Raw genomic sequence first — 27335 nt, forward strand, 5'->3', positions numbered from 1 at the left:
CCCAAATACCTGCTGATAGATTCTAAGGTTACAGTTGTTTGGTCGGTAGTGAGAAGTCCTATAAAACAAACTTAGATTGGTCAGAAAATGAGCTACTATTCTTAAGAGTTTTTTTTTTTTTTATAGAGCTCAGTGTGTAGTTAAACCTAGACAACAGTTTTCTAATCCTGGGAGCAGTGTGGTGTTCAGCTGTGTTTGACAATAGTTTTCATTCTTTTGAGAAATAATCCCCTCCTTATCTAATCCACTTTGAAGTGGATTTTTATTTTCTTCAGTTGATCAGTAGGAGTCATATACAAGCTCCTGCTGAATCTGCTCACAGGCAGCATACTCATGGTGCTAGATATAAATAAGCCGCCACCCATGTTCTGTTATCCTGAACACCGGGGCATCCTGTAAACGGTGGGGAAAGCACTTCTCTGAATGTGTACAGCGCTTAGAAACATGCGGAGGAGGAGGCGGCTTCTTTTGGACATCATTCATTTAATCTGACAGAATCTGCTGGGTGCCTGTCACGTTCCTGGAGAGACATGGTGTGGTGCCTCCCTTCTAAGAGAGTACAGTCTAGCGCAGTGTTTCTCCGCCAGCACACTGTTCAGCTGTTCAGGCTTTCAGGCAAAACCCTGTTTGCCCTTTGGGTCTCAGCTTTAATCGTCCTGCAGGAAGCCCTGCCTGGCCCATGAGACCAGGTTCTGAGTGACGCTTAGAAGCTCCTGTTGAAATGAACACTGCTCTCTTGTAATAGATAATACAGGGTGCACTTATGTAATGTCTCTTTTCTGCTCCTGAAGGTCAGCAGTCGTAGCTGTCTCACTCACAGCTGTATTCCCAGTGTGTAGCACAGTCACTAGTGTATATTGGGTACTTCACAGAAGTATTTTTTAAAATGATAAATGAAAAATGAGAGGACTGAAATGCTTACTGTCCAGAGATAATGGCGTTATTATGCTGGAGCATAAGTAGTTCAGATTGCCAGCAACAAGACTTGGAGAGTATTTCTTAAGGTTTCTATGTGCATACAGATCTGATGGAAACTACCAGGCTTGTATAGAGAACAGAATAAATCCAAAATGATTCTTCTCTCCTTTTGTTCTCTCCAAGTAGAAAACTTAATGAGTACTACATGTTAGGGAGAAGAGAGAGAGACAAGAGACAAAGGGACTTTTCCAGTGAATAATTAACCAGCTTACATTGTAGTCATGATAGGTTTGGTTTGAGTTTAGTAAATGGGAGGCCTCATGAAGAAAATAAAGCTTGTGTTAGATCTTGAAATAAGAATGACAATTGATGGTAATTACGAACACATTACAGACTTCCTCTGTGTCAGGCCTTTATGCTTTCAGTGTTATTACTCCTGCACGACAGATGAGGAAACTGAGATGCAGAGAGAGCACAGAGCTAGTAAGTGCTGAAGCCAGGACTTGAACTTGATGGTATTTGAAGAGGAAAGGAGAGAGGTCATTCCAGCCGTGGGAGTTCTCAACAGTACTCAGTTTTTAGCAGCTTCATCTGAGTATTTCAACACAACTTTACATCTAAAGCATTATAAACCTTGGTAACTACAGCAATTCCCTGCTGTTGCAAATATTATTTTCAGTTCTCTTGGTATTATCTTTGCTCCTCTGAGAAAAGACGAGTAGGTGGATACACAGGGGTCACTGAGGAAGGTTATGCTAGTTAAAATAGCAGACAAGGTTCAGATGACCGAGAAGTAAGTTTGATTAGGTGGTATAAGGTAAAAGGCCAGATGGTTTTGAAAGTCACATGGAAGAGTTCAGATACGAAGCTGTTGTACCTTTTCTTGGGCAAGTGAGGGACCTGTTTAGAGCAGTATCAATGCTAAATCTAGCAATAGCATTCAAATTGGGGCAGAAGTGGAAAAACTAGATCAGAGGCTGGCAAACATATTTTGTTGAGGACAAATGGCAAATATCTTAAGCTTTGCAGGCCATAAACTTTTGGTCACACTTACTCAGCCCTGCCATTGTGTCATGAAAGCAGCTGTAGACAGTTAAAAATGGTTGTCCCATAAATGCTGATGAGCAGTTGCACATAGAACCGAGGTTTAGACTTGCCTTCCGATGAGCTCTATTACCTTTTAAGCAATGCAGGGTAATAGTGTTTCTCACTTATTCTTTTTGTGACTCTGATGCATTCACTTGTCCTGGATTCCCTACCCTCCATTCCACTGATGGTGAAGCGAGTTGTGTTAGTGGGAAAAAGAAAGGACCCACCTACTGTCAGTCCCAAATAAAGGGGACTCCCAAGGCATTAGGTTGATAGATTGTTGTCTTGTCAAACATGTCTGATTTTTCTTTTGTGCTTTTTTCTAATTGACATACTATTTGGAATTTTCATCCACTTCCAAATCTGCCAGCTCAGTTTGTATTGTTTGCTCAGTACCTAACCAACTAGGAATTTTGGTGAAATTTGTTAAAATTCATAAGTGCACTCAGCATTAAGCAGTCTGCTCAGAATATTTCTATACTGCTTGTTTTTAAACAATAGAATTCTTGGCAACTGCCATGATGTGATTCTCCCCTTTGCCAGATTTTAATAGTTATTTTAATACTGCTATAAATCCTGATAACTAAACTATCTTTTTATTAGATTTGGAGATAAAGTGTTAATTAGAAATGATTTTATATTTGTTGGAAATGTATGATAATATAGTCTCAAATCAATGTCATATTAATATTATTCCTTAATTAACTTGCATAATAAAATTTAGATCACAGGAAAAACTGGATTTTTCAAATAAATTTTTCAAACAAAAAAAGAATATTAGATGAATCTTTGTTTAATTTCTCATTACAGGGGTATTGAATGGACGAGTTTGACTGGTTTTCTTTCTTTTGCTACCTCAACACCAAACAACATGGGATTAGTGAGAAATGAACTTCAGCTCGTTGATCTTCCAACAGGTTTGTGTATTTAGACTTATTAAAATATTTAAAATGGTGTGTCATATTGATCAAAGGTGTTGCTATTTATAAGACATGTTCCAAAGTACTTTCTTTCACCTTGGGCTTTTTTCTTGTTTACATATTCATTTTTATATATTCTGTGCTTATGTATTCCTTTTTTTGTTGTTCTATAATAATTGCCCTAGAAAAGACTTGTTATTGTTTGTATGCAAATTGTGTTAACACAAGTGCATGGGAAAACGGAGTGCAATTAGCCTGAATGGGAGAACTCATGAATATGGTTTCAGTTCTACATTCAAGTACATTGTTGTAGACAACCAGAAGTACAGTTTTAAAATAAATATTTGTAGTTAGATTTTATTAGATTCTTTTAAAAAAAAATTTGGCCTTTGCAAGAAACCCTTAAAAAACTTATAAATACGGATTGTTTTTAAATGCTCAAATAACCCCTGGCTGACTAAATAGGGAAACTTAATTTAGAAGTTGAAAGACTTTACAATAGGAAACATTCCAGTATAGTAGCTTGTTTAGAATTGTTAAAAACCTACAACCCAATAAGTTTCAAAATAAGAACTTGAAAATACATTAAGGTAAAGGTTTCATATTTTATATGTAGCACGTGGAGTGATTTCAAATAGATATTTTTTTTAAAAAAATTGTGGGAAGTTTCTTTAAAATAGTTTAGCAATGTGAATGTATGTAGATAATTTTAACAAATAAGTTTTAAGTGTATATAATAAATCATGTATATGGTTGCTTCCTTATATTCTCAACTTATATTTCCAACTTACAGTTTGTTCTTACTTATCAGAGTATATTACTAAACCTCAAAGAATTAGCCTCACCTTTAGTCCAGTGTTGCTGTAGTCTAATTGGCAGTGACCTACCTGGTGACTCCTATCCTCAGATTCCTGATTTGCCAACAAACTGGCACTGGTCACCCTAGTTACATGGTAGCCTAGGGGTGAAGTGCTGTTCTGTAGTTTCATTTACTAAAAAAAAATGCCTGTTCACTTTTTCTAATCAGCTTATGTTCAGGACTGTTAGATAACTTAAAATCTATCTTTCATAGATGCATTTTTGAGGAACAGATTTCTAAGCAATAGTTACTGATTTCTTTAGTGGCACATTTGAGTTCATAGATTATAGACTTTTACAGCCTTCTCCTCTATTGAGGGCAGCAGACTAGCAGAGTCAGGAAAGGATGTGGAGTGTTTGGTGAACAATCATAGTGAGATAACTTCTGATGGCATGGAAGAGCAGGGAGGCATGGAGGCATTCAGTTATCTTTGAATTGAGTATGTTCTCTCTTTTGTTTAATGTAAATAAATATCTAGGAAAAGATATATTTTAATATCTTTTAATATATTTTAATATTTGTTCAAATATAAGGTAGAACTTGCATTTTTTCAGTTATAGAAAACCATTTAGCTTCTCTGGCTGTTAAGTAATTCTTAACATTACCCAATTTCACTTTATAGAGATCTTTTGATAGGAACATATCAAAATATTGTGTTGAGTATTTCGCACATGGGACAAAAAAATCTTAAATACCTGTTCAAAGAGTGTTTTCCCCTCTAGTCAGTATTTGTAAACATGGGAATGTGTATATTACTTTGAATGTACCAGTATTTTTTACAGTAGACAATTACTTTACCTTTGATGCATTAAAACTCTATTCTAAATTTCTAAAATTATTTGAAAGAAACCACAGAAGGACTTCAGGAAATTCTATAAAAAAAGAATATGCTATTTATATACCATTATATACTACTGGTCTTTAACTTGTAGTACTTCTGAGAATACTTTTGAATTTAGATTATTAGAAACAGCTTAGAAGCAAATGGAAGAGTGAACAGGAGAGTAGAGGGTAGTACTGATCAAATTGCATTGGTATAGCTTTTTGTTTCTTACATGTTTCATGTGCTGTTTTTATATTTTCTTTAATATTTGCAATTAAAGGTAGGAGCATTGCTTTTCGTGGTGAACGAGGTAATGATGAATCGCCCATCGAAATGATTAAAGTATCTTATTTGAAGTAAGTGTCTGCCTAAACAAAATCTATGGTGTTATCACAAAGGAATCTCGAGGATTTTTTTTTTAATTTTTAAGAAAGTGAGAATATGCAAGTATGCATGTGGAATTTCTTAGTGATAGCAAATGGTGGATATGCCACCGTATCACAGAAAATATTTTGATCACAAAATTAAGTTGCTGTTGCTTTTAATTCTCCACTTCTAAAAAGATGCGGTAACTTTTGTCTGAGTCTTAACATTTCATTCAGTTGGTAATGAAAAACCAGTAACCCCATTTTGTTCCACTATCTCTATATTAATATGAATGCCTGTCAGTCACTAAGAAACTATGTTATCTGATGAAGTTCTTATTTCATCTTCCACCTCAGTGTGGGTTTATTAAGTGAAAGAATTCATTTTCCTTATTTATAATTTAGACCTAATTCCAGTAAGGTTCTGAGTTTTTTGTTCCAAGGGAAAGTATGTATAAAGCAAGATTATTAACAACAGAGACTGAATGAAAACTAATCAAAAGAATGAAGAAAGAAGGTGTAAGAACTCTGAAATAGTTTTAAAATTGCTTTAGCTTTTCTAGGATCTTTGCATTTGCATATAAATTTTAGCTTAAATTTTCTTTTGGAATGTGTCATCTGAGTTTTCCTATTTACTGAACTTCATTTGCACTACTTATGGTGAAAATTTTGCAAAAAGGGGCTTATTTTGTAATTTTGTTTATTTTAGGCAGTATTTGGCAGTTGTATTCAAAGATAAACCCCTGGAGTTATGGGACGTTAGGACTTGTACCATTCTTAGAGAAATGTCCAAAAACTTCCCTGCAATAACTGCTTTGGTAAGTTACAATTTAAGTACTAAACAGTTTATTTAGGTATGTATATATATGGTGAATATTCTTCTTTAGCTTGAATTGAAATCTTTTCTGCTGTGTATTTTCTTGTCAAAAATGTGTATTCAGAGAAGATGATCTAAATAAATGGAGATAACTTTTATTTTCTTAGCTAGGTTAAACTCGTATTACATTATTCCAATTGAAAATTTATATATTTTGAGGAACATTAATATATTCTAAAATATTTATGAAAAAAGAAAGTTCACAGTGGCTAAGTCAACCTTGGAGAAAGAGGGGTAACGTAAGAGGTATACGTGGGGGTGGGACCCATCCTACCCCATACGGTACATATAAAACGAAAGCAATAAAAGCAATGTCATTGGCCCAAGCAAAGGAAATGGATCAGTATACAAAAGAGTTCATTAACAGACCCATGAATGTTTGGGAACTTAATAGACAGTAAAGTAGCACACAAATCCAAGGGGAGGGAGACACTGTGTAGTAGACAGTATTAGGGCAACTGTCTCACTTTATGGAGAAAGATACTGGACCTTTACATGATACCATATTCAGAAGTGGGCTCCACAGGATTAACAACCTAAGTATATAAAAAAAGCAAAGCTATAAAATTAATATGATCAAGTATATAGAAGGTTATTTTTGTATTCTGGGAGCAGAAGAGAGGATATCAGAAGCTCGAACCAAAAGGCAAAAAAAAAAATTAATGAATTAGATTACATCAGGACCGATACTTTCTAGTCGGTGACAAATGCCAATGTCAAAGTTAAACACAGGAGACGAGTTAAAAGAAGAGATATTCTAGTGTCTAAATGGACAAAGGACTAACTAATCCTTCTAAGGGGTTACTATTGTGGGAACTTCTGCAGTGAAGCATTGGGAACCCCAAGGGAAAGATGAACAAAGCATGTGAGCAATTGATGACCAGCAGAGAAACTTAAAAAGCCAACAGACATATGCAGAAATACTCAAACTCATCAGTTTTGAGATGTGCAAAGTAAAATAACCATGATATACTTTTAGACTAACAAAAATTGGAAAGCTGGATCGCTTCCCTTGTGGATGTGATGTGGGCTATAGGAATTCTTATGCACCGCTGGTAGGAATGTAGACCAGTCAAGCCATTCTGCAGAGCAAACTGGCAGCACTTAGACAAACACAGACATTCTCTGTGCCCCAGTGGTCAGCTTCTGGTCATACAGGAACTTCTGTGAGGATATTGACTGCAGTGTGATTTGTCATGATAAGAGTAGGGAGTCATTCCAGGTGTTCTTTGCTGGGAAAACAGATTAAAAATTGGTGGGTGCACCCATGGAGTGTTACATAACATGCAGAAAGAACAGGGGTGGGACTTAAAATACATCGTGCTGAGTAAAAAGAGTTAGAAACAGGATGAGATATATATACAGCATAGTACTGTTTATGTCAACCACAAATACATGCATGTAAAGTATTTGTTAAGAATATATACATATGAGAGGATGTTAGATAAAATGCATTAGAATAAGCAGGAATAAATAAATAAAAAGAGAGGTTTGGAGTGAACTTACAGATGCCAGTGGGCCATGATTGGAGAAGCATGGTCATCTCACCCTGTGCACCTGATAGGGAGGGGGTGGCGGTAAGGAGCAGGAGATCCTGAAAGTAAATGCATTATTTTCATTTTGTTAAAAATGAAAGCAACAAAAGTTTAAACCTTTTGGAGTTTACCATTAAACTCTTACCTTAAGCTCTAATTGAAGATTAGAAATAGAAGGAGATAGAGGTAGATCATAAAAATCTTCTACCATAAGCTCTAATAAAAATGCATTCAGTCAGCCTTTCTAAAAAAAGGTAAAACCGGAGAACAGATTGTGAATTTGTGTGTAGTGATAATAAATGATGCTGGGCAGTGGCGAGTAGGCCCGGCTCTTCTGGAAGGATTCTTAACAGAGAAACTGAACACGTGTAGGTGTGTCTGTCTCTGCTTCACAGGAGTGGTCGCCGTCTCACAACTTGAAGAGCCTGAGAAAGAAGCAGCTGGCTACCCGAGAGGCCATGGCCCGCCAGACCGTGGTCTCGGATACGGAGCTGAGTGTTGTGGAGTCATCCGTGATCAGGTGCACTGCTTCCGCCACTGTCACTTGTAATATCCACGTCATGGTTGGGAATTTGACAAGTGTCATCCCAAAGCACCTCTAGTCTGCTTTTGGACATACTTTGGTATTTCAGTACATACCCATATTACTGAAGCCTTAGTCCTGTCATTGCATTGCTTGGTGCAGTGAGCAGTGGTACCCACACAGCAGCACCCATTAATTAACATGGTCATTCTCAGTGTCCTTCCGAAGTTCAGATGAATGTAGTGTGAATATCCAGATGGAGCATATTGTCACTTATGTTCACCAAAGAAAATGTATTAGGAATTCTAATTTATGTACCGTCCCGTTCCCACGAAATTTACAAATAAAAACTGTCGGGGAGCATGATGGGTCTCGGGGAGGCCTCTGTTCTGCTGGGGTGCTTTCTGCATCAGAAACAGCCAAGAGGCTTTGTGTCTTGTGTGGAGTCTAGATCACTCCGTTCTTCTGAACAGGGTAAGCGTTCTCTTGTGGTATTAGGAGTCATTTGTGTCTCCCTATTACCTGTTTTTGCTGGGCAAAGATTAGTTTCAGCTTTTTTTTTTTTGATGGTTTTGACCTCCTGTTAATGTGTCTGTATTTTGGGGAAGTTAATTAATTATGTCACTCTGGGGAAAAGAAATATCTTTATCTTGTTTTTCTCTATCCCAAAGCTTGTTGCAAGAGGCGGAAAGTAAATCGGAACTCAGTCAGAACATCTCTGCCCGGGAGCATTTTGTGTTTACTGATACCGATGGCCAAGTTTACCATCTCACTGTGGAGGGAAACTCAGTGAAAGACAGTGCTCGGATTCCACCAGATGTGAGTCCAACCCACGATTGAATCTTCATTAAGAGTTCTTGTTAAAGATCTTATTGGTTCCACCTCCAGTGAAACCATAGTTAGGTTGGAAAGCTATTTCAGAAAAGTTTAATGTGAATAAACTTTACTGAGGAGGTATTATCATTGATTAAACTTGCTACATACTGCTAGGGGGTAACACTGTAACTGTTTTAGTTAAATACTTTGTGCTACTGTTTTTTAATCCCCATCATAATCCATGAGAAATTATTTCCATTTTACCTGTGACAAAACTGAGGGATAATGAGTAACTTGTCCCAGGTGGCCCAGCCCGGTGACTTGGCAGAGAGCAGTGTTTTAAACCCAGGTATGCCTGTCTGTCTCCAGTGTCTCTCCTCTTTCCATTTCAGGAATTACCCTGAAGGATTCGACTTAAAATCTGGTATTATTTTTGGATAATAGCATTCAGGTTATAGGTGTAAAGACATTATTAATATTCAATAACATATATATTCTCCTATGACCTTATGGAATTCTCTAAGGTTTTGTAACTAATAATTTGTGTCAGTGTGTATCCACAAGTTGTTTTTAATGGATGGATTAAGAAAATGTTCTTGTTAATTAATAATATTCTAATTGTTAAGTGGAGGCATGAAATTTAAAAATGTATATTTATTTATTTAAAATTGCCATCTAAAAATGAAAATGTTTTAGTCGAATGCCAACCCCTGTATTTTACAGGTGGCTCAGAGTCTTGTGAGGATGCAGTGAGGATGTTGGCCAGGGTGGGAGGATCCACTTCCAAGATGGCACACTCACACGGCATTAAAATGAATGCTGGCTGTGACGAGAGGCCTCAGTTCTTCTCATGTGAACCTCTCTGTAGGGCTGCCTGAGTGTCCTCAGAGACGGCTGCTAGCTTTCTCCAGAGCAAGTGATCAAAGAGAGCACAAAGAAAGCTGCAGTGTCTTTTAGGACCTAGTTTTCAGAAGCCCCACTTCTGCAGTATGCTGTCAGTTCACAGGTCAGCCTTGTTCACTGGGAGAGGTGACTACCAAGGGACATGAATACCAAAGGCAGAATCAGTGGGAGCCTCTTAGGGGCTGGCTACCACATCCTCCTTATTAACAACTTCAGAAGAATTGAGGGCATCCAAACAGCCTTCATTACTAATGAATGTGAAAGAAACTAACATGCGAAAGTGCTTTTCAAGCTATAATTTTGTTTTTACTGTTATATAGAACAAGTCATATCTGAGACTTAGCAATGTTTATTTTGAGCTCTCTAATATTGCCAAAATTTTTCACTAGTTTGAAAGGACGAAAATAATGCAAACGTGAAAGATTGACGTTTAGTAGTTATAGTAGGAAAAGTAACCTAAGTGTGTAGAGAAAAAAACTGTTAAAAAAAGAGTGTGGACGTAAGAGCTGCGGTTGTAAAGAGCTGTCCTTTAGAAAATCAATTTGCTTTCTTAGCTCCTCCTTTAGAACCCCAGAGAACGCCCCCATCTGAGCTCCGCTAGGGCCACTTGCAAGCAGCTTAGTCTCTTTGTTTTCTAATCGCTTTACATTTGAGATTAGAATAGAAATAATCCAATAATTTTTGGGATTCTACGTCTCCTCCCACCTTAAAAAAGTTTAAAACTTTGAAACATTAGACATGAATTTTCCTTTTTTGTAAGTGCTTCTTTCAGGATGATAATTTTGCCACATAGCTTTTAAGATTCTGCCTCTTTGTGTGGAGCTCTGAAGTCAGGATGTAGCAAGTCTCTATTCTGCCTGCCTGATCCTTTTAGTCCACAGCTGGAAGCAGCTCCCTCAGGGATGTCCAGCCTAATAAGGATCCAGCCTCCGGTGAAATTAGTACACTTTAGAGCAGATTATTATTAGGGAAGAGAAATTAAGCATTTATTGTATAGTAGACAAGAAAGTCATTTTTGTTCATTATTTGTATTTTCAGTAATCAGAATATTTTTAAGTGACTGATATGTAGAATCTAGGCAGAGGTTTTATTTCTTTATTTTAATCCAGTATTTACCTTCCCCTCCTCCCAAAGGTAAAGTATTAAACATTTGTTTTGAGTTGAAACTTTCCCTCTGAATTTTGGCCCCAGAGCTGTACCAGTATATAAAAATGGTGGAAAGAAGGCAAAGCTGCCATGTTTTAAATTGTGTTCTCATGGAGAGCCTATAGTTGACTGCCTTTATGCAGAAAACCGGAGCCGTGGGAGGGCTCTGCTTTGCCGTCAACCTTACTTCTTCTCTTTTGAACATCGTATTTTACATGTAGGCAACATATCAGTGGCAACTAAATAGTACTCTTTTGAATTTTAAATCTTACGTTGGTTCTCTTGGGGTTATTTGGAGAGCCACAAAGCGAGTTTGTGTCACATCCAATGAAAGCACCTTGGTATCTCCAGGTGGTTTGTATCCCGTCAACAAAGTTTAGGTAGAAAGTTCTGGATTGTTTAATTGTATAGTTGTATTAATACATCACTTGTAATTCTAAGCTGGTAACGCTGATTTCTCTAGGCTGATTTAAACTTTAATATTCTAATTTTTAGAAATTAGAAAGTAAGATTATAAAATGTAAAAAAGTCTCCAAGACTGAAAAAGGAAATATAAAGGCAAATTCTTAAAATTCTATTAATATGGTCAGGAGACTAGAAGTAAGATCTTGGAGTGTTGCTTTATACTAATACAGAATTCTATTTATTTTAACATAGCTTTCTAAGTTTTTTATTAATTGAATTCATTAAAATACTCATTTTTTTAATCCAGTTTTTTCTTTTATTTCTTGACTGTAGGACTTATGCAGTACTTGGTGTGTGTGCAAGTCTGTTAATAGCCAATTTGGTAACCCTTGGAGCTTCCCTACTTCTTACTGTTGCTACCATGAGAACTAAACATGTGAATTTTTATGTTGTTCTACAAATGCAGAAACAAGATTTCTTTTAATATAAATAGAGAATAAGTAGAAAAGTAATTGAGCAATAGCATTATTTAATAGCTAGCATGCATTGATTGTTTACTGTGTGGCAGGCGTTTTCCTAAGGCCTTTACCTGTATAAATTTATTAATGCTAATAGGAACTCCTCAAGTTTTATGAGCTCACCCTACTTTATTGATGACAGATCCTAGACACAGAAAGATTAAGTGGACATGCTCCAAATCACACAGCAAACTGAACAATAAAGCTCAGATTCAAGCCCAGGCGGTCAGCCCCAGAACCCAGGTGCCTGGGCTCTCTGTCAACACTACCTCCATGCATGTGTTAGAGCTGCAGTCTCCTCCCTGCTCTTTAATTTATTACAATAGTGTTTCTTTCTTATATTTGTGTTTCCATATATAACTTCTCTGCAGAGCTTTCTGTGAATTCACATTATGCAGATGCATTCAGTGTATGGAATCTCTCCAGCTTCATTATTCCAGAAGGTATCAGTGAAGCTGGATCCTCTTTTTCTTTCTTTCTTTTTTAATTGAAATATAGTTGACGTACAATATTATGTTAGTTTCAAGTTTACCACATAGTGATGGATCTTCTTTTTCAATAGAAAAATTGCTGAACAATTAATTATAAAACAGCTTTGAGTTTCCCCTGGAATAGATTTATTTATCCTTTTGCAGTGACAGATAGCTTGGAGACAAGTGCTGTCTTGAAAAGGTGTCCTTTTCTTCTCTTTGTTTCTTCTTTTAATTTTCTTTTCTCTAAAGTATTTCTTCCTCAGAAGACATCCCTTCTCTATAAATCTAGTTCAGGTAACTTAATGTCTATCAAATTGAAATCTCCTATTCTTAGTTGAAATTGAAATGCTTGGTAGCTCTTTTAGTGTCTAAACTTCTTTAGTGTTTGATGTTCAAACTAAAGCAAAACCATTTATAATTGTGTTTTATTAAAATATCTTTATTATTTCATCACAGTTATTAAGTAAAAATATTTCTCTGTTATGATGCTTACAAGTTGTTGGAACTGATGTGTCTGTGTTGCTGTTGTTTTCTAGGGGAGCATGGGTAGTATTACCTGCATCGCTTGGAAAGGTGATACATTGGTTCTTGGAGATATGGATGGAAATTTAAATTTCTGGGATTTGAAAGGGAGAGTATCCAGGTATGAGTCAAGAATGCAATCTTGTTTGGTTAAAAAAAAAAAAAAAAAAAAACCCTCGATGTGGTTCCATTGGAGGCTTGCGGCTTGGTAGTAAGCAGGGTCACCCAATGTGATCATGTATCACTTGGACCCTTGGGTCTCTTGTCACTGAACCTGGGAGGAAGGGCCTTGAGCTAAACTCTAAACCATTCATAGAAGATCCTTAGGTGGTCCACGCAGGAGTACTGGGACATTATTCCAGCTGCTGTTAAGGGACAGACCCCCATCCCAGAAAGCAAAGTGACTCTCCCGTCACATCACTAGACCTTGTCAAAAACAGGAATAGAAAGAAACATTGGACATATCTCTCAGTGATGAGATGTTACTCTGTATCCTAGTGGTGTTTTGGTTTTTGCTTCTTGTTTGTCTGCAGAGGAATACCTACACACCGGAGCTGGGTGAGGAAGATTCGTTTTGCCCCTGGTAAAGGAAACCAAAAATTAATAGCAATGTACAATGATGGAGCTGAAGTCTGGGACACTAAAGAGGTAGGCCCAGCTGCACGTGGGTGCTCCACACACGAAGCCGGTGCTCATGGGAGCTATGTAGTTTTTCCTTCCTTCTGACTTAGAAATGAAAACCATGTAATGGGCTTGTCAGACTTCTTAAAACAGTTGTCTTCCTTTTAAATTTTTCTTTTACGGTATTTCTGTTCGGAAAGTGACAGCTCAACAGATTTTTAATATTATCACTATTGTTGGGACCTTTAAGATGCAGTCTGCATGTGGAAAATAGATTGCCAAAGACTGTTCAGCTTTAAATGGGAACTGGACCTTTGCTACAGGCACTGTCTTTTCTTGATCGTTGAGTCCAGAATGATAAGCATCTTTTCTTTCTGAAAGTGACAATCAAATTCACTCTCGAAGGTTCAGATGGTGAGCAGTTTAAGAAGTGGAAGAAATGTAACGTTTCGGATTTTGGACGTGGACTGGTGTACATCAGATAAAGTGATCCTGGCATCAGATGACGGGTGTATCAGAGTCCTGGAGATGTCCATGAAGTCTACGTGTTTTAGAATGGATGAGCAGGAGCTGACCGGTATGCAGTTGTAAGGAAAGCATGCTTTGAAACCTGTTTGTTTTATACCAGCCCTTCTCTTCCGGGGGAGAGGGCTGCTTCTGTCTCATTTCAGTCTTGCTTTCTAGGAATCTGAGTTTAAGAAAACATATTAACTTAAAGCTTGAATGTTTTTACTGCTGAGATGCTAAATTCTTTATAACTGCAGACGTCAGTCATTTCCCAGCTCTGGTTTACTAAGCACCCCTTCTTTGACCCTTTTCTGAGTGCTCTGTTAAAAGATCAAAGATGTTTGCATTTATAAAAATGACTTCCCCAGACTTTAGGGGAACTCTTCAGAGGACATGAATCTAGTAATAAGGTGCTGCTGACTTTTTAATAATGAACTTCACGTCTTTCACAGCTGTGTATCATGGGAAAATCACTTTGGAAAGTGTCCTGAGTGTCATGAATTTTGATGCCTATCTTATGACTTGTTAGAGGGCCAGTCTAAACAAAATGATATGACTGCACTGCCTCATCTTTTTTGTATGATTGTTTTGAGATTTTTTTACTAGAATGAAAAATATTTCAGTATAAATAACCCCAATGTGACTTTTAAAAAAGAATGAGAAGATTTTGAGTGTACCCATCAATCAATTTGAAAATCAGCTTTTGTCTGATGAAATGCAGTGTGCATCCTGGGAAGATACTTTTAGACGGAGACAGATATTTTGATCCTAATTATATTTTGATCCTAATTGGAGCAAAGCAGGAAACTAAACAAACAAACAAAAACCCCCAAAAACTTCCTGCATTAAGTATTCTCCAAGCATTCCTTTGGTGTATACTCTAGGCTGTCTGATCTATAAAAAGTTTCCTAGGAGACTTGTTTGGTGATTTCCTGAGTTTCATCATAGAATCTGTCAGCTCTGGGGAGTTTTGTGCCTTTGCAGAGTCAATCTTTGCCTTATCCAGAGACAGTAGCGTTTTGAAAACCTGCCCCTTCGTGTGATGTTCATGCTTGGGCCCTGCCAAGTTGCTATAATGTTGCCTCGGCTGCCTTTGGCTTATGTTAGGTGTGCTTTTGTTTTTGTCACTGCCCCACCCCTGCCACTGTATTTGGGTACCACCACTTCTTACCCTGTAACTGTGACTGCCATCTGGTGATGCCAGAAACTGAGCATTCCCATGAGCATTCCCCTGTCTGTCCCAGAGACACCTGCCGGCTCTGTGGAAGTAGCAGGACCCTCCTAGGAAAGCAGAGATATTAATTTTAAACCTAGAGTTATTAAGGAATTTGAGGGAACTTCAGAGATGATTTTTCTTAGTTAATAGTTCTAGGTAAAGAAGTATGCAAATATAATCTAATGTTTGAGAAGCTTTTCTTTGACCTTTAATTTAAATTTTGAGTCTAAAAATCTCCAAAGCCAAGGTAGCTTGTTTTTAAATTAAACCGACTACAGAATTGGAGCCCATCATTAACCCATACTTAATACTGTACTTGAACATGTGACTTGCAGCCATGTTTTAGATTACATTTTTCTTTTAAAGTTTTCCTAATATTTAAAAAGAAATCATTCCTATCCAATCTCTAGTGGTACAGCCTCAGCCACAAAGGGAAAATTTTTAAAATGGTAATGGGGAAAGGTCAATAAAATTGTGCTTGTATTCCACAAATTGAACTTTAAACTCAGAACAACACTCAATAAATGTCAAAGGATAAAAACTGGTGACAGTGGAAATATGGAGTTAGGAAAAGGATGTCTGTGTGTTTGCTGCCCGATATGTGCTGATTTGATCTTGGGAAAATATATTTTGAGGAATTAGAAATGTATTTTGGACTTATTGATGTGGGATAAAAACAAAATTATTTTAGGTCATAGGCATTGATATAATTAATATTTAATATACTTTCTTCAATTCTCCTTGATGACAAGTGGAGAAAAATCGTAATACATTGATTCAAATCTGTTTGTTTTCTTAGAATAGCTTACTCTTCTTCCTCCACTCCACCCTGATTTACATTTGTCTGACAGCTCCCCTCACCCCCACCCTGCCCCATTAGTAAAGGGGGAGGTCAGACAGATGTAGAAAATTGAAATTCCTCTTTTTAAGTTGGAGAACGCTTATTATCAGGGGCATAAAATGTCATAAAACAAAACTTAATATTCTTTTCAGCAGCATCTAAAATGAATCCAAGAGTTTGAGACTTGTTTAATAACCTCTAGTGTGATGCTGTTACCATGCACTTTAAACAGAGTCACCGTGGTGTCAGAGACTTCAGTCTAACTTTCTCCCCAGCTCTTAGCCCATGTGTCCTAGGTTGTGGTTACACTGAATATATTCTCTCAGTTGCCATCAGATTTATACAGTATTCTCTGCTGACTTCTCTGTAAACTGTCCATAGGTGAAGCTTTATAGTTGTGTAACATTTTATTATTTAAAACAAAAATCTTTTTGTCTAGAGCCTGTGTGGTGCCCATATCTCCTTGTTCCAAGGGCCTCCCTTGCCTTGAAGGCATTCTTACTACACCAGCCTTGGAATGGACAATATTCTTTGGATATTTCTCAAGTGTAAGTTTTTTTGCATTTTTGTTTTCCTTTCTTAATTTATTTTATTTTATTTTTATTTGGTAGGGGAGCATGTAGGTAATTAGGTTTACTTATTTATTTTTAGGGGAGGTACTGGGGGTTGAACCCAGGATTTGTGTATGCTAAGCATGCGCTCTACCACTTGAGCTATACCCTCCCCCATAATTGATTTTAGATTGAAGGACACCCATGAACATCAGCAGTGGCCTGCAGTCTAGGGCTCAGAGGGATTGGAACCTTAAAACCACACTGAGGCAGTGATGGCAGACACACTGAACGATCCCTAATCTGCCACTGGTTTTCACCCGGCGGGGACTTTGGGGAAGTGTGGATCTGCGGGCAGCTGTGTATAGCACGCTGCTCTCGGTGGCTGTGTGGTCGTCTTACAGCCAAACATGTGGGAAGAGAGCCAGTTGAGGACAGGAGGATTTGGGGCCAAGGTTAATTCTTTTTAAAAACAGCATGAAGGGGCCTACTTCAGAGGTATTTTATGTTTTACAGCTGCCTCGTTGCAAAAAAAAATTCACAGAAACTGTTGTTAGTAGTTATCAGTTAAACTACCACAAGTGTTAACAGAGCTTATGCCATGCGGAGTGCGTAGGTAGGCCTGGGTTAGGGGAATTAAAAACACAGAATAATGTGATGAGGTGTCCATTCTCCAAGAGGTATCTTCTTAGAGAAATGAACGCCCATTTTGCAGAGCAGAATGAGCAAATTCCTTTAGTCATTGCTAAGTTCCTTATTAACATGAATCTAAACCTAATAGTTTTGTGAGCTCACTGATAAATTTTCTGGTTTCTTGAAAGCCAAGGAGACTTTCTTCACTCATTTCTTGGTTTTGACTAACTAAGATAAAAGCATTATGATGACCGGTAGGCTCCTGAGGAGACTGTGGCTATTTTGGTGTACAACCAGGTTTTTAACCAAGGACTGCAAAGAAGTTATTTCTATGTTAACACGGCTTTTTTTTTTTCTGATAAAGAAGTAAATGGTTATAAATGAAGAGAAAAATGAACTCATTTAAAATCTTTTCTTGGTACAGTGATTATCCAGAAAATGAAGAAATAAAGACTCTCCTTCAGGAGCAGCTGAACTCATTATCTAAGTAAGCACTTCAGCTATGTTTTATTAGAAGATGAAACTATGAAAAAGAAAAATATAATGATTTAGGCTTTTTTAAAGAAACATAAGCTTTGTTCTAGAAAATACTAGTGGCTCACGGAGAGACCATTCCGTTCAGAGAGGCTTGTTTCCCTTGAGAATCTTTGTTTTGTAGAAGTCAGTCTCCATACGTTGGGGCCGGAGTAGAGGCTGCGGTGTGAGCATCCGTGTGGCTCAGCCTGCCTCCACCACGTGTCCCCGGCGGAGCCTCGTGTCAGGGGGTGTGCACGGGGCGAGTCTCCTGTGTCAGCTTCCCTCTTCTAAAGTGAGTTCTCTATGTCAGGTGCTCTGTGTGCACAGTTCTGGCTAAGAAATAAACATGCTTCCTGGAGCCAAGAGCATTTAAAAATACGTACTGGGAATAATATTGGAAAGGAAGTAGAAAAATGTGGGCCCACAAGGTATTCTTGGTGAAATGTAACATATTTTTGCAATCGAGAATCTGCCACAGATATTTTAATGTTTAATAAATTAATGATAATAGAATAGTTTATTGATGTCAAATTCAGAATAATTACTTTATTGTTTTCTCTCTCCAAAGATTAGCATTTACGTTTAAATGGAAAAGAATAGATTTTAAGGACTAGCTCCCCTTTTTCCTGATTTATAAATATTCTGTATTGGCATTTTAGAAATACCAGTTTGTGAAAACACTAGCCTTTCTTCCTTATATACTTTATTTTTTTAATACTTCCAAACGTAAATTCTGAATGCATCTTCTTTAAAGTAGATACTGTTTCTGAAGATTATCAGTAAAATCATTTTTATCGACAATGACATTCTTGTTCCTGTAGTTAGGCAGCTGTTCATATTTTCAAAAACATGGGTTGAACCGCTTCTAGAAGGTGAATGAGAGTTAGAGCCTTGAGCTGTGGGGGTTGGTGGGTGCTACTTCTCCAAGCCTGGACGCCCTCTAGGCCCTGTAAGCGTTTGCAGTGTTAGGGTCGTGGCACAGTGACTTCTTTCATAAGCTCTAAACATACCCTTTGAGTAGAATTTTCCATTTTAAGAGTATTGATTTAGCTCCTTTATTGTTGGGTTCAAGAATTTTGTCTTACCTTTGTCTGGATTCCTCTCTGCAGTGACATAAAGAAACTCTTGCTCGATCCGGAATTCACTCTCTTGCAGAGATGCCTGCTTGTTTCCAGGTAACACTGAGTTCTCTGTGTAAGTGTCCTGTGTAAGGGATGGAGAATTTCAGGTTAACTCTCCTTCTTATTAAGGTTGTTAAGACCAGACTCTTAGATTTTAGAAAATATATCAGTTCATCCTTTACATTCGGCTTACAGTTAATTTTGAAAGTAGTACTACAAATGGGGGGAAAATACTTTTTAAATCTGAGATCTAGGCCTTCTCTATTGAAAAGACTCCCTCCTACAGACAGCTTTTTAAAATGTTAGCTACAAAGTACGTATCCTTAAATGTAGTTTTAGAAGTAATAACCTATACATTCTCTCTGTACAGTAGAGTTATCCCTTATTAAAAAGGCATTTCCCTCCACTCCCCAGAGAATAAATAGCGTATCATTTCCACACCTTATCTAGTCAGTTGTCCCAGAGGAACTTCTTCCTCAATGTGATGCTACGGTCTACATTGAAAGGAATGCTAACGGCAGACCGGGTAAATCATGGCCTAGGCTTCCGAACCCTGGTGTCGCTCTTCACGCAGAACAGAGAGGTTTGGGTCTGAAGGCGCCCCCTGCACTCAGGGCCCTGTATTGTCTGAGACCCAGTGACAGGCTGGAGAACTTGCCGCTTCCCCTCTCTCACCCCGCCCAGCACGTGGTCGCTCACGTGCCAGCACTGCGCTCCCAGGACTTCAAGCTACTGTGAGAGGCCCCCACCCGGCCCAGGTCTGCGGAGTGAGTTCAGTGGGCATTTTGGTTTCCTCCTTGTCAGGCTTTACGGTGATGAATCAGAGCTGCACTTCTGGACCGTCGCTGCCCACTACCTGCACAGCTTGTCCCAGGAAAAGGCCGCGAGGACACCAGCTGCGGAAGAAGCTGCCCCCAGGGAGGACAGAGCAAACAACCCACTAGATATATGTTATGACATACTCTGTGAAAACGCCTATTTTCAGGTATTGTGTTTCATATATTAAAACCTTTAAAGTTACGTCTTTGTAAGTATCTTAAACTTGGGAACCTTTCAAACTAAGTAAAGTTCCACATAATAGAAGTGAGCCCCATGGCACATTCACATAAAAGGCCTGACTCAGGACTTGAAAGCTCATAAACGCTTACTGAGTTTTTTAATAGACATTAAAATTTTATTATTAAAAGTCCTTTAAGTCTTTTGGTCTTAAAAATTTTAACTTAGAGGGTTCATTTTAATCTTTAATTTTATTAATTTTCTGTGAATAACAGATACTTCATATACTTGGTTTGAATTTGCTGTTCTATATATATAAAGGTAGTTTCATGTTTTTCTGACCTCCTGTAGAGGACTAAATTATACACTGGGACTTTTCTTCCAGCTCTATTGAAGTGCCTGTTTCTGTAAACAGGCAGACTTGCACACAGATTATAATAATTACAACATCTTTTCTTCTCAAATTCATATTAAATTGTTGGACTGCTATAAAGTTGATTCCCTAGTAACCTCAGAAGTCAAAGTAACTTTCATTAAAATGACTTTAAGTATAGTAAAATTTAAATAATTCAGAAGTCTTAAAATCCAGGCTCGATTTTCTTTTTTTCTACTCTAGAAATTTCAGCTGGAAAGGGTTAACCTCCAGGAAGTAAAACGGTCAACTTACGATCACACAAGAAAATGTACAGACCAGCTACTTCTCTTGGGTCAAGTATGTCAGTTTTTATAACATCATGTTTTTGTGGAGTTGCTAGTTGATTACCATTTCATGGCATGACATATCTAACGCACACTGTAGCATTTCCCTGAAAGTGTAAGTGTAAATTTGTGCTTTCTCTCAAAATAAGACCAACAAACATTCTGAGAAAGCAAAAATGTATGGTTAACCAGCTTGTAATTTTGGCTTCTGTAATGTCACATGAGGCCTAATTTGTTTTGTTTCGTTTTGTTTTGTGTCTTGGAATTGATTGGTGCAAAGCTTACATAAGCACCTGTGCAAACCAGACTGGTTTTACATTCGTCTCAGAGAAGCAGTGCTGTGCTTTTGTTCAGCTTGTGTGTATGTAAGCAAAGTGTTCACGAACAAATTTTTGAAAGTGAAAATGTTCTTTAAGCTGTAAATTGTGAATTTTAAAAGGTTATGTTGGGGGAAAATGGCTTCATAATTAGAAACACTGTTTCTCTTATTAGACAGACAGAGCTGTGCAGTTACTACTGGAAACAAGTGCAGATAACCAGCATTATTATTGTGATTCATTGAAAGCCTGTTTGGTCACAACTGTCACCTCGTCGGGCCCCTCCCAGAGCACCATTAAGCTGGTGGCAACTAACATGATTGCCAATGGGAAACTGGCAGGTAAGGCATGCTCTGTGGGGGTATTTGTCAGCAGTCTGGAAACTCGGGCCCATTCCTGGTCATTTTATTATTAGGGATAGTTCTTTCTCTTTTGTACACACTGGAGAAGAATAGAAGGGTATTGCTAGCAGTTTATAAGATGACCACATAATTTAATCATCTAAAGCAGAACAGCTTTTTAAGAGTAAAAGGGACTCTGTTAATAATTGCCGAGGCAGTGGGCACCAGTTGGGCAACCCTGGGCACACGGAAACGATGCAAACTAGTGAATGAGGCATGCTTTACTTGCTTGTTTTCTGGGCTGTATTTGTGCTTCCAACCCTGGTTACTTGAGTGGAACGTTGTAAAACTCTTTTAAGATTTTATTTTAAAATTTAATTCGGGAATGTCTCCAGTAGGTATAAAATGTACAGGACAAGATGAAGTCAAGTGGTGATTTTACTCTTTAGTGACCTGTCAGAGAGACAGCTCAGTGTCACTTGAGGGGCTGCTGTCTTGTCTTCCAGAGGGTGTTCAGTTGCTCTGCCTGATCGACAAAGCCGCGGACGCCTGCCGCTACCTGCAGACGTACGGCGAGTGGAACCGGGCAGCGTGGCTTGCAAAAGTAGGTGATTCTAGTAGGTGCCATGAACATTTAGGGTAGAAAGTTCAGTCTGGAACTTAGGACTTTTAGGATTTAGAAGCAATTTTTGGCTACAGAGCTGCTTTGCAGAGATTTTCTTGCGGATTTCATCCTCCTCCTCTTTGAGTATAAATTTATTTCTTATTGCAAAACAGAGTTTGCATTGGTAGCAATTACGTGAAAACAGCTGCCTCCTCTCTCTGTTGGAGTGTGAGCCCAGACTACAGCCCAGCGGTGATGCTGGCCCGTAGATCCCAGAGGCGCGGGTCCCCCTCACTGCTGGTTGTGGTGGCAGCAGATCAGCGAGGGGGTGTGGAATGAAGCAGAGCCTAGCGTTGGTTTCCTAGAAACAGATCACATTTCAGCTGAATTATGTTTTTCCTTGTATAGTGCAGGATGTCTGTGTTTTTAATGTGGGCATCTTTCTCAGGTCCGTTTAAATTCCGAGGAGTGCGCTGATGTTTTAAAGCGGTGGGTTGACCACCTTTGCTCTCCACAAGTGAACCAGAAGTCGAAGGCCCTCCTGGTCCTCCTCTCCCTGGGCTGCTTTTCCAGTGTGGCCGAGACGCTTCACAGGTACACCCAGTGTCCCTGGCTAGGCAGGATCACCCGTGACTTGTCGCCTCGTGCTGTCCTGAGGCTCCGCCGGGTGGATGGCAGGACTCGATGGATGTCTGGAGTGAAAGGAGAAGCACTCCTTTTAGGTTTATTTAAAAGGAAACCTAAAGGGGATAGAACAGTCCGCGTTTATTAACTCTTCATTTCTCCTAGGGGCTGTTACTTTCCTGCCAATAGACTAGTCAAATCTAGCAGGTACCTGTTCGAAAAGAATATTAAAAGTCTTCAGACAACTGGCGACAGTTCAGCTGTGCGTAGGACAGCTGAGGCAAAGGGGAGAACGGTGGAGAGGGTGAAGGAAGTGGGCAAGTTGGAGGTGTCCCCTCTAAGGATCTTGAAGTTTAATACTCATCACTTCTTATGGGACGTTTTATTTATTTAACACTTAGGGACGCAGTTTGAGGCAAATATGGCTGAAGAACACGTGTTAACTCTGGACAGTGGGTACATGGATTGTCGTCCTAGCTCTAGATTTCTGTGTATTTCACATTTTTTTAAGTGTTCTTTAAAAAGAGTGAGGGCTTAGGGAAGTGAGACTTCTCCCTCCTTCCCCCTACAAGCCAGGGCTGAGAAAGGTGCAGTGTGACTTACGTAGCACTCAGGGTTCCGGGGAGAACGTGTACCAGTCTTCATGTAGAACGACGCCCTGGGCTGGTTCTGCATTCAGATGCTGTGAATCACAACGCCTGACTTGTATTTGGTTCTGTTGAGCAGCATGAGGTACTTCGACCGAGCGGCCCTGTTTGTGGAAGCTTGCCTCAAGTATGGTGCGATTGAAGTCAGTGAGGACACAGATATCCTTTGCTGGGTTGTGCGTGCTGAGCAGGGGGCATGTGCCGTGGGTGGGTGTTTGAGTTCCTCGCTCGGTGGTGCTGCCTGGGAGGAAACTGTGTTACATCGAGAAAGATCCATACTCTGACTCACCCGAGCCAGGAAAGAGGGAGTGGTGAGAGGGAAAGGATCAGAAAGAAGGTTGTTGCACCGGCTGCATCAGCTCTGAGATGGGCAGAGCGTCGGGGCCGACTGTACACAGGAGGGAGCCCACGTTTTGTAATGTTCTGTTTGAGCTTAAAAAGAAGATAGCAGCCTCCAAAACCTCCCTAAACTGGATCTTCTATTGGAATAAATACACCCCGGGAATGAAGTAAAAAGACGTGCTGTTACCCATAGTGACAAGCCAACGTGGAGCGAGACACAGCCGCGCTCTGGAGACGCGTGTCGTGCAGGCGTGTCGCTGCGGCCCACCTGTGACCAGGAGCGTTTCATTGCTTCTACACGTCACTTGAGTCACGTATTTTTCTTTGAAAAGAATGGGCTTGAGAATACAGCTTCCAGTTCCTTGTGTTTGCAGAGGCCTTGTTGTTCTCATTGCACTTTTTCTTGAATTATCACATTGTGGCCTCATTTCTGCATGTCAGATTTTTGATTTTCTGTATATTTTTTACAGAAAATTAAACTGAACTCAGTATCCTGTGTCTAGGCACTGGCGAAGTTGACTGTAGTTTGAAGGAGCCATTTTGGACATGAGAACAGTGGAACAGGGTCGTCTGAAATCCCAGCACCCAGATGCCTGGGGCTTTTGCCTCAGAGCAGGCTCTGTAAACAGAACCTCTCACTGAAGCTGTGTCTGTCCCCAAACCACCAAGCTCTCAGACTTTCAAATGGCACGGGGGTGTTACGCACGTAAATTTCTCTTCTGTCGTCTTTCTCCAGTTGTTAATTGTATTTAGGTCCTGGAGAATCTGGCAGGATGTCAGCTGCTCTTCTACAAGAAGCAGCTTTGGGCTCAGCTGGTGCAAGTGCAGTGGTGGTACATTTGGAAGCATCGCCTCCCCCAGCTAGGAACTGCCTTCCCCCAGCTAGGAGCTGCCCTCCCCAGCTAGGAACTGCCCTCCCCAGCTAGGAACTGCCCCCCTCTAGCTAGGAACTGCCCTCCCCAGCTAGGAACTGCCCCCCCTCTAGCTAGGAACTGCCCCCGCCAGCTAGGAACTGCCCTCCCCCAGCTAGGAACTGCCTTCCCCCAGCTAGGAGCTGCCCTCCCCAGCTAGGAACTGCCCTTCCCCAGCTAGGAACTGCCCCCCAGCTAGGAACTGCCCCCCCCAGCTAGGAACTGGCCCCCCAGCTAGAAACTGCCCTCCCCCAGCTAGGAACTGCCCCCCCCAGCTACGAACTGGCCCCCCAGCTAGGAACTGCCCTCCCCCAGCTAGGAACTGCCCCCCCAGCTAGGAACTGCCCTCCCCCAGCTAGGAACTGCCCTCCCCCGGGGAGAGGTGTCTGTGCTTCTCCCGTGCTGCCCTCCCAAGCACGCCCTCGGTTCCTCCTGGGCAGCCCGGCAGAGCTGGCCCTCCTTTCCTGCCGGTGGGAGCCTGGTGGATGCCTTCTTTTCCTTAACAGTGGTTTACAGAAACTCATCTCTGTGATATATGCAGATTACGCCCGAAGTTTGAAGAACCTCGGCTTTAAACAGGGAGCCATTCTTTTTGCTTCAAAAGCTAGAGCCGCTGGCAGAGATTTGTTGAAGGAGCTGGAGTCCCCCAGGCAGGAAGTGACTGAGGAGTGACAGGTTCTTGTGTCCAGGGAACCTGACCTCGAGAGCCTGCGGGCCGGGGCTCTGGTCTGGCTGGGGACACACCGTCCGGACTCGTGAGGATGCCGTCCCTTCCCGGGTCCTTGGGAGCTATTTCAGCACATGGACAGGCAAGTGCATGGACACTTGGGCCATCAGGAGCAGGTTCTAGGTCCTGTGTGTATCTCAGAGAAGGACGGCAGAGCTTCAGATTTTGAAAGTGGGTGACATTTTATACTTTTGGAGATAGAGCTTTAAGAGTCCCTGGAAATGCTTTTAATTTTTTTTACTCAAAAATTCAAGCAACTGAATTACTTTTCTCATTGGCTAGATTTAAATCCACAGTAAAAGCGGTTTGTGAGGCCTATTCTGAAATATGTGCTGCGCTTGTGTTTGATACAGTCATTCCAGATACAAACAGAGCAGAAACATTTAAACAGTAAAAATGACCACAGCATTCCTTGTTTTCTTACCTTGAAAACAGAACTGGTGTTTTCCTGGTGCAGGCAGTTACTCAGTTTTGTAGCTTCAGGCTCATACGCTGATAGAGAAATTTTAAACTTTATGCTTTGTCCAGTGTGTGGGGTCTTTGATGTTCTGGATTCTGACTCCTTCTGTGATGCAGCACAGTAACCTCCTTTTTGAAGTCTGCTTTAATTTTCTGTCCTTGTGTTCTTCCAGTGACTGAACTGTATGAGATATGACTGTTATAAATTATTGCTAAGAATTTAAATGTGTATAACTTACAGAAATGATAAATAAAAAACTCGAGCCAGGCCTTTGTGTTCTCTCAGGCCAGGAGTCAGTCAAGCTGCCCACCCTCCAGCGCCCAGGCCGCTCTGCTGAATCCGGAGAAACCGGCTGTGGGGACGGTGGGAGGGGTGGGTGCCGACCCAGAGCAGGACGGAACCCCTGCTCCCGGGCAGGCCTGCCTCTGAGTTCCTGAGAGGTGGGGCTCAGCCTGTGCTCCGGAGGTGAGGGGGGAAATGGCCTTCCTCCCCTTCTCCTCCTGGACGTCCAGGGTGGACCCTCCCACCCACGAGGAGGGATGATTTTTATACAGGATCGCAGTCTGTACCCTTAGATCTCAACCAGTCTGCCGCCTCGGTCAAGGAACCAAGATCCACGGAGAGGAAGGGCCTGTCCCAGGAATGCTTGTTCCCTGGCCAGTGCTTTGGCTTGATGTCCTAGAAGAAACCCGTTCATTGGTCCTGTAACTGGCTCACTTTACTTGCCCTTTCTTTGCCTAGGCAGGTTACGTCAGAATTTTTAAAGGCCATGGGCAAACCCAGCTCTCCTTATAGTGTTTATTAGTTAAATGATTGTCAAAATAGATTTTGTTTATTCAGCCATCAACTAGCTAAAGGAGAAAAGAATGGTGGTCTTGGTAAGCAGAGGGGAAAAAGAAGAAATTCCAGAGCAGAGCATTTGAAAATTAAATGGCTTTGGATTTGAGGCCAACAAATAGGCATTGAGCCACTGCCTGACTGTGGGAATGGGCGAGAGGGCCAGGAGCTGCCGAGCAGACGAGGCCGGGAGCCTGGCATTTGTCACAGACCAGCTGGTTAGGACGGCAGTTGCCACTCTTCACGACAAGACAGATCCCATGTCTGTGTCAGGAGGCAACTGAAAATCCCGGTCCAAACAGAACCGGACGTCCCTCTCTCCGTGACCTTGGGCTCAAAGCTAAAACTGCTCCACTTCCCTCTGGTTAGCATTCAAGTTCAAGAGCTGACAAGGGAGAATCTCTGTCACAGTCTTTCTGAACCTCAGCTTGTCTTTTCACAGAAGACCTTTAAGCGCATTGCTACCAGCGCATCAGCAAGGGAGGCTTCCCTGGGTGACACAAGCAGTGGGAACTGGGAGAGTGACAGTGACTCCAGGGACAGTGGGCGCCTCCCTGTGCCAATTCCCACAGGTGTGCTTGTCGGCGGGGCCTTGGCCCTTCCCTTGGCGCCTGGGTGGAGGGGAGGAGACCTGGTCTGGGAGCGGAGGAGGGAGGGAGGCCCAGGGTGAGACCCTTCCTCTGGCTGGCCTCAGCAGAGTGACTTCCCTTCACTCACTGTTACCTTTTCGGCTCTGTTGCTCATTGTTCTGCCAAGGAGGCCTCTGTGCTCTGGACCTCCCCACTGGCTTGCTCTAGCTTTAGGTTATTTCCATCTCTTTGAAAGTGGGAGCAGGACATTTTGTTCTTCTGAAAAAGATACCAGAGCAGCATCAGTACAAGCCTCCCGTCCCCCCCAGATGCACCGAATCAGAAATTCTCTGCAGAATAGACCTCGGTATGAAAACAGGCCCTCTCTCGGCTCCTTATCGCCGGGAGAGGTCATCTTGCATGAGGACAGTGTTGGGTTCCAGTGCATCCTGAGCTCGTGATCGCCCGCAGGACTCCATTCTTGGCAGCAGTTTGTGATCGAAGTAAACGTTCAGGCGCAAACTTGTAACTGCCACAGTAAAAGAACTCTGCGAGGCAGAAGT

General features: G+C 40.7%; 1 protein-coding gene across 2 annotated transcripts in view; it reads left to right on the forward strand.

Moving 5' to 3' along the window:
* WDR11 (WD repeat domain 11) overlaps nt 1-25645 on the forward strand; it is a 48329-nt gene extending 22684 nt beyond the window's left edge. For both annotated transcript variants that reach the window (XM_015235884.3, XM_006200151.4), the window contains exons 12-29: nt 2818-2924; nt 4890-4965; nt 5684-5792; nt 7782-7906; nt 8581-8728; nt 12707-12813; nt 13226-13340; nt 13719-13890; nt 16317-16425; nt 17486-17548; nt 18687-18752; nt 19503-19683; nt 20311-20406; nt 20886-21051; nt 21558-21655; nt 22104-22249; nt 23006-23085; nt 24694-25645. In XM_015235884.3, the coding sequence (XP_015091370.1) occupies nt 2818-2924; nt 4890-4965; nt 5684-5792; nt 7782-7906; nt 8581-8728; nt 12707-12813; nt 13226-13340; nt 13719-13890; nt 16317-16425; nt 17486-17548; nt 18687-18752; nt 19503-19683; nt 20311-20406; nt 20886-21051; nt 21558-21655; nt 22104-22249; nt 23006-23085; nt 24694-24851 (2122 nt within the window). In that variant the 3' untranslated portion in view covers nt 24852-25645. The remainder of the gene's footprint in view (nt 1-2817; nt 2925-4889; nt 4966-5683; nt 5793-7781; nt 7907-8580; nt 8729-12706; nt 12814-13225; nt 13341-13718; nt 13891-16316; nt 16426-17485; nt 17549-18686; nt 18753-19502; nt 19684-20310; nt 20407-20885; nt 21052-21557; nt 21656-22103; nt 22250-23005; nt 23086-24693) is intronic.
* The last annotated feature ends 1690 nt before the right edge of the window (nt 25646-27335 follow it).

Source organism: Vicugna pacos, chromosome 11 (genome assembly GCF_048564905.1).
Source record: "Vicugna pacos chromosome 11, VicPac4, whole genome shotgun sequence".
In the NCBI taxonomy this organism is placed as follows: domain Eukaryota; kingdom Metazoa; phylum Chordata; class Mammalia; order Artiodactyla; family Camelidae; genus Vicugna; species Vicugna pacos.